Source organism: Podarcis vaucheri (assembly GCF_965113315.1).
Source record: "Podarcis vaucheri genome assembly, chromosome: Z".
NCBI lineage: Eukaryota > Metazoa > Chordata > Lepidosauria > Squamata > Lacertidae > Podarcis > Podarcis vaucheri.
The window spans coordinates 52,181,295-52,189,342 of record NC_138758.1 but is presented as its reverse complement, the minus strand read 5'-3'; the positions used below and the strand labels follow the sequence as shown (position 1 = coordinate 52,189,342).

The 8,048-nt window shown below is 47.7% G+C and overlaps 1 protein-coding gene across 1 annotated transcript in view; it reads right to left on the bottom strand.

Annotated features, from left to right (window-relative positions):
* Window positions 1–8,048, bottom strand: part of LOC309524275 (spectrin alpha chain, non-erythrocytic 1-like) — a 199,323-nt gene that overhangs the window by 18,117 nt on the left and 173,158 nt on the right. The window contains 2 exon segments of the mRNA XM_082208732.1: window positions 5,290–5,307; window positions 7,083–7,195. Coding sequence (XP_082064858.1) covers window positions 5,290–5,307; window positions 7,083–7,195 — 131 coding nt within the window.

The following is an 8,048-nucleotide window of genomic DNA, read 5'->3' as shown; positions in this document are numbered from 1 at the left end:
GGTCTAGAACCTTCGCAACGTGACTGGCCTGGTTTGAAACCAAAACGACTGGTCTAGAACCCCCGCAAAACCGATGGCTTGATCTAGAACCTTCGTGAAACTAGCGGCTCAATTTGAAACCTTTGCAAAGCTGAGGGTTCGATCTAGAACCTTTGCGAAACTGGCTGCTTGTTTCGGAACCTTTGTGAAATTGAGCGGCTTGGTTTAGATCCTTTGCGAGAGCTAAGATCCTGATCTAGAACCTTCGAAAAGTGATCGGCTTGGTTTGAGACCTGTGCGAAAACTAGTGGTCCGATCTAGAACATGCACGAAACTAGGGTTTGATCCAGAACCTTTGCAAAACTGACGGCTTGATCCGGAACCTTTGCAGAATTGAGCGGCTTGGTTTAGATCCTTTGCAAGAGCTAAGATCCTGACCTAGAACCTCTGCAAAGTGACTGGCTTGGTTTGAAACCTGCATGAAAACTCATGGTCTGATCTAGAACATGCGTGAAAATAGGGGTTCTATCTAGAACCATTGCAAACCTAGCAGTTTGATCTGGAACCTTTGCAAAAAGACTGGCCTAGAACCTTTGCAAAGCTGGTGGTTTGATCTAGAACCTTCGCAAAACTAGTGGTTCAATGTGGAACATTTGCAAAGCTGAGGGCTCGATCTGGAACCTTTGCAAAACGACTGGTCTGGTTTAGAACCCGCGCAAAAACCTAATGGCTTGATCCAGATCCTTTTGAGAAACGACTGGTTTGATCTAGAACCCCTGGCTCGGTCTAGAAACCAGCACAAAAACCCAACGGCCCGATCTAGAACCCCGCAAAACTGGCGGTTCGATCTAAAACCCTCGCAAAGCGAATGGCTCGGTTCGTAACCATCGCAAAACAACTGGTTTGGTCTAGAACCTTTCACAAGAGCAGATGATTCGATCTAGAAAACGCACAAAAAGCCCCTGATGGCGTAATCTAGAACCTTCGCGAGACTGGCAGTTTGATCTAGAACCTTTGTGAAACAAATGGCTCGGCTCGCAACGGTTTGGTCCAGAACCTTTCCACGAGAGCAGATGGTTCGATCCAAGACCCGCCCAAAAAACCTAGCGGTCTGATCTAGAACATTCGCAAAAACGAGCGGCTCGGCTCGCAACGGCTCGGTCTAGAACCCTCCCACAAGAGCAGACGGCTCGATCCAAAACCCCGCCCAAAAGCCTACCGGCCCAATCTAAAACCCTCGCAAAACTGGCGGCCCGATCTAGAACCCTCACAAACGAATGGCTCGGTCTAGAACCTTCCGCAAGAGCAGGCGCTCGATCCAAAACCCACCCAAAGCCCCCAAGGTCTGATCTAGAACCTCGCAAACCTGTCGGCTCGATCTAGAACCTTTCCGCGACGAGCAGCTCGCTCTAGAACCCCCTTCCTGTTCGCCCCCCCCAAGCCGTGTGAGCGTTAGTCCGGCGCCGCAAAAAAAAGAAGCCAGCCTTGGGGATTAATCCGGAACGTGCCGTTTTTTGGGGGGGAGGAAAAGCCGAAAAAACCACCGAAACCAATTAAAATAAATTAGAATAAATTAGAATAAATTAAAATAAATCAAAATAAATCAAAATAAATTAAAATAAAAAGACAGAGTGAGAAAAGGGGAAAAGGAAAAGAGGAACGGAACCTTCCGGAAAGATCTTCCCCGACTTGGTACTGAAAGACGCGAATGACTCGCCGGTAGGCAATGCTAGGCGGAGGAAAGAAATGGGGGGTGAAAAAATGTGGGGTGACATTGGGGTGGGTGGGGTGGGGGAGGAGGGGCGGGGCTAAGCGGAGGGGGCGGAGCAAGGGAGGCGGGGGGCAATTTGGGGGTCAAGAATGGGCAAGAATGGGGTCAGTGGGGCAATTATCTAGGGCAAGGCAATTATCTAGGGCAATGGGGCAATATCTAGGGCAATGGGGCAATACTTAGGGAAATAGCATGGCAAGTGGGGCAAGACCTAGGTCAAGGGGGCAATTATCTAGGGCAATGGGGCAATTATCTAGGGCAATGGGGCAATACTTAGGGAAATAGCATGGCAAATGGGGCAAGACCTAGGTCAAGGGGGCAATTATCTAGGATATTGGGCAATATCTAGGGCAATGGGGCAATACTTAGGGAAATAGCATGGCAAATGGGGCAAGACCTAGGTCAAGGGGGCAATTATCTAGGGCAATGGGGCAATATCTAGGTCAAGGGGGCAATTATCTAGGGCAATGGGGCAATATCTAGGGCAATGGGGCAATACTTAAGGAAATAGCATGGCAAATGGGGCAAGACCTAGGTCAAGGGGGCAATTATCTAGGGCAATGGGGCAATACTAGGGCAATGGGGCAATATCTAGGGCAATGGGGCAATATCTAGGTCAAGGGGGCAATACCTGGGTAGGCAGGGCAATAATTATTGTAAGGAGGGCAATAGCTAGGGCAATGGGGCAAATATCTAGGGCAATGGGCAATACCTAGGTCAATGGGACAATATCTAGGGCAATGGGGCTATATCTAGGGCAATGGGGCAATATCTAGGGCAATGGGGCAATACTTAGGGAAATAGCATGGCAAATGGGGCAAGACCTAGGTCAAGGGGGCAATTATCTAGGGCAATGGGGCAATATCTAGGGCAATGGGGCAATACTTAGGGAAATAGCATGGCAAATGGGGCAAGACCTAGGTCAAGGGGGCAATTATCTAGGGCAATGGGGCAATATCTAGGGCAATATCTAGGGCAATGGGGCAATATCTAGGTCAAGGGGGCAATACCTGGGTAGGCAGGGCAATAATTATTGTAAGGAGGGCAATAGCTAGGGCAATGGGGCAAATATCTAGGGCAATGGGGCAATACCTAGGTCAATGGGACAATATCTAGGGCAATGGGGCTATATCTAGGGCAATGGGGCAATATCTAGGGCAATGGGGCAATACTTAGGGAAATAGCATGGCAAGTGGGGCAAGACCTAGGTCAAGGGGGCAATTATCTAGGGCAATGGGGCAATTATCTAGGGCAATGGGGCAATACTTAGGGAAATAGCATGGCAAATGGGGCAAGACCTAGGTCAAGGGGGCAATTATCTAGGGCAATGGGGCAATATCTAGGGCAATGGGGCAATATCTAGGGCAATGGGGCAATATCTAGGTCAAGGGGGCAATACCTGGGTAGGCAGGGCAATAATTATTGTAAGGAGGGCAATAGCTAGGGCAATGGGGCAAATATCTAGGGCAATGGGGCAATACCTAGGTCAATGGGACAATATCTAGGGCAATGGGGCTATATCTAGGGCAATGGGGCAATATCTAGGGCAATGGGGCAATATCTAGGGCAATGGAGCAATTATCTAGGGCAATGGGACAATTATCTAGGGCAATGGGGCAAATATCTAGGGCAATGGAGCAATTATCTAGGGCAATGGGGCAATATCTAGGGCAATGGGGCAATTATCTAGGGCTATGGGGCAATTATGAGGGCAATGGGGCAATATCTAGGGCAATGGGGCAATTATGAGGGCGTTGGGGCAATTATCTAGGGCAATGGGGCAATTATCTAGGGCAATGGGGCAATTATCTAGGGCAATGGGGCAATACCTCTGCAGGTGGGGCAGTAGCCAGGGAAATAGCATTGCAAATGGGGCAAGACCTAGGTCAGTGGGGCAATATCTAGGGCAATGGGGCGGAGGGGCGGAGCTAAGCGGAGGGGGTGGAGCAAGGCAGGCGGGGGCAACTTGGGGGTCAAGGGGGCAGTAGCTGGGTAGGCGGGGCAAGATCTAGGGCAATGGGGCAATATCTGGGGCAATATCTAGGGCAATGGGGCAATTATCTAGGGCAATGGGGCAATAATGGAGCCAAGTGGGGCAATAACTGAGGCAGGTGGGGGAATAGCTTGGTCAATGGGGCAATATCTAGGGCAATGGGGCAATATCTAGGGCAATGGGGCAATTACCTAGGTCAATGGGGCAATATCTAGGTCAATGGGGCAATTATCTAGGTCAATGGGGCAATATCTAGGGCAATGGGGCAATAGCTAGGTCAAAGGGGCAATTATCTAGGTCAATGGGGCAATATCTAGGTCAATGGGGCAATAACTGGGCAGATGGGGCAATACCTAGTGCAATGGGGGAATATCTAGGGCAATGGGGCAATTATCTAGGGCAATAGGGCAATTATCTAGGTCAATGGGGCAATACCTAGGTCAACGGGGCAATTATCTAGGTCAATGGGGCAATATTTAGGTCAATGGGGCAATACCTAGGTCAGTGGGGCAATATCTAGGTCAGTGGGGCAATATCTAGGTCAATGGGGCAATACCTAGGTGAATGGGGCAATTATCTAGGGCAATGGGGCAATAATGGAGCCAAGTGGGGCAATAACCGAGGCAGGTGGGGGAATATCTAGGTCAATGGGGCAATTATCTAGGCCAATGGGGCAATATCTAGGGCAATGGGGCAATACCCAGGTCCATGGGGCAATTATATAGGGCAATGGGGCAATATCTAGGTCAGTGGGGCAATTATGAGGTCAGTGGGGCAATTATCTAGGGCAATGGGGCAATTATCTAGGGCAATGGGGCAATTACTATGCAAATGGGGCAATACCTGGGCATGTGGGGCAATTACTACGCAGACAGGGCAATAAGTATGTAAATAGCTATGCAAATGGGGCAATTACTATGCAGATGGGGCAATTACTACGCAGAGGGGGCAATAAGTATGTAAATAGGTATGCCAATGGGGCAATTACTATGCAGATGGGGCAATTACTATGCAGATGGGGCAATTACTACGCAGAGGGGGCAATAAGTATGTAAATAGGTATGCCAATGGGGCAATTACTATGCAGATGGGGCAATTACTATGCAGATGGGGCAATTACTATGCAGACGGGGCAATAAGTATGTAAATAGCTATGCAAATGGGGCAATTACTATGCAGATGGGGCAATACCTGGGCATGTGGGGCAATTACTACACAGACGGGGCAATGAGTATGTAAATAGCTATGCAAATGGGGCAATTACTATGCAGATGGGGCAATTACTATGCAGACGGGGCAATTACTATGCAGATGGGGCAGTTACTATGCAGACGGGGCAATAAGTATGTAAATTGCTATGCAAATGGGGCAATTACTACACAGATGGGGCAATTACTATGCAGACGGGGCAATTACTATGCAGATGGGGCAATTACTATGCAGATGGGGCAATCACTACGCAGACGGGGCAATACTCCGGCCCCAGATGCCGACGTCGCGAGCAAAGCGGCTTTGGGGAGGAGAGCAAGGAGTATTTGGTACTCACCCGTCGAGTAGGTAGGTCCTGGGCAAGGGTTCGAGTAACAGGGAGTAACGTTCCGGGGGGGAGAGGAGAGAAAGAAAAGTCACATTAGCCAAGGGTTGATGGAAATAACAACAGTAGTAGTAGTAGTAGTAGTAGTAGTAGTAGTGTAGTAGTATAGCAGTAGTGTAGCAGTAGTGTAGTAGTAGTGTAGTAGTAGTGTAGTAGTGTAGTGCTAGTGTAGTAGTGTAGTAGTGTAGTACTAGTAGTGTAGTAGCAGCAGCAATAGTAATAATAAGAGTAGTAATAGTGGTGGTGGTGGTAGCTTCTGCTATCACCACCACTATTGTTACTGTTGCCGCTGCTACTACTATTAGTATTACTAGTATTAGTGTTGCTGCTGCTACTGCTATTAGTAGTAGTACAACTACTACTATTACTATCAGTACTCCCCACAAGAATACTAATCAATCGAGCAGCGGCACCTGGTTTCCTGGATCCACTGATGATTACTACCACTATTACTATTACTACTATTACTACTATTACTAGTAGTAGTAGTAGTATCAGTATCAGTACTCCACACACAAATACTAATGAATCGAGCGGCACCTGGTTTCCTGGATCCAATGATGATTACTACCCCTATTACTACTGCTGCTGCTGCTACTCCTACTCCTCCACGCTAAAATACGAATAAATCGAGCGGCGGCACCTAGTTTCCTGGATCCACTGGTGATGAAGATTACTACTACTACTGCTGCTGCTGCTGCTGCTGTTACTGTTATTCCATGCAATAATAATAATAATAATAATAATAATAATAATAATAATAATAACAACAACAACAACAATAATAAATGGAGGGCGCCTGGTTTCCTGGATCCACTGATGATGATTACTACCACTATTACTACTGCTGCTGCTGCTGCTGCTACTGTTACTACTATTCCATGCAATAATAATAATAAATGGAGGGCGCCTGGTTTCCTGGATTCACTGATGATTACTACCACTATTACTACTGCCACTACTACTACTACTCCTCCACACACCTGGTTTCCTGGATCCACTGATGATGATGATGATGATCACTACCACTATTACTACCACTGCCACTACTACTATTACTATCAGTACTCCATGCAAAAATACTAATAAATTGAGCAGCGGCACCTGGTTTCCTGGATCTACTGGTGGCGATTATTATTACTACCACTATTACTACTACTACTGTCACTACTACTACTACTACTGTCACTACTACTACTACACACAAAAAACTAATAAATCGAGCGGCGGCACCTGGTTTCCTGGATCTACTGGTGGCGATTATTACTACCACTATTACTACTGCTACTGCTACTACTAACTACTATCAGTACTCCACGCAAAAATACTAATAGATCAAGCGGCGGCACCTGGTTTCCTGGACCCACTGGTGATGATTATTACTACCACTATTATTATTGCTGCTGCCGCCACTGCTACTATTACTACTATTACTACTAGTACTAGTACTACTAGTAGTAGTATCAGTACTCCACGCAAAAAAACTAATAAATCGAGCGACGGCACCTGGTTTCCTGGATCCACTGATGATGATTACTACCACTATTACTACCACTACTACTGCCACCACCACCACCACCACTACTACTATCAGTACTCCACGCACCTGGTCTCCTGGATCCACTGATGCTTATTATTATTATTATTATTATTATTATTATTATTATTATCACTATTACTGCTACTGCTGCTACCACCACCACCACCACCACCACTACTACTACTACTACCAGTACTCCACCCACCTGGTTTCCTGGATCCACTGGTGGAAGGCGTTGGCGTGCTGGGCAAACTCCTGGCGCAGCTTGTCGTTCTCCTCCTGCCGCCGCTGCTCCTTCTGCAGTTCCAGCTCCCGCTCCTGAGGGGGTTAATTAATTATCCAATTATCGGAATTAATATCCGACGATCGGGATTAATATCCGACGATCGGGATTATTAGCCAATGATCGGAAGGATCCAACCGGATCTCTTCTCGGCGTTGGCGGAAGAAGCGGGATCGGTTGGAAGGGCGGCTGCCTCTCAGCCGGGTGGGCGGGGATTAATAATACTAATAGTAATACTAATACTAATACTAATAATGCCGCCAGAACTTCCGACAGGTTCGGGGATCCCAGGGAGTCTAGAACCTTCTGGGACTTTCCGGAACTGCCTAGAACTGACAGGCGAAGGGGATTTGGGGGATAACCATGGAGTTTCAGAACCTCCCGGAACTTTCCGGAACAACCTAGAACCTCCAAGAGGGAAGGGGATTTGGGGGTTCCCCGGAGAACCTAGAACCTTCCAGAACTTTCGGAAACTGTTTAGAACTGTCTCTGACAGGTAGGGGATTTGGGGATTCCCGGGAAGTCCATAACCTTCCGGAACCTTCTGGAACTTTCCGGAACAGCCTCTAGGGAAAGGAGATCTGGGGGTTCCCGGGGAGCCTAGAACCTTCCAGAACTTCCCAAGACATTCCAGAATTTTCTAGAACGGCCTTTGACTTTCAACAGGGAAAGGAGATCTGGGGATTTCCGGGGAGCCTAGAACCTTCCAGAACTTCCCAAGACATTCCAGAATTTTCCAGAACAGCCTCTAGCTTTCAACAGGGAGGGGGATTCCTGGGGAAACTTCCGGAAGAACCTAGAACTTTCAAGAGGGAAGGGGATTTGGGGGATTCCTTGAGAGCCTAGAACATCCTTGAACCTTCTGAAACTTTCCAGATCTTTCAAAAA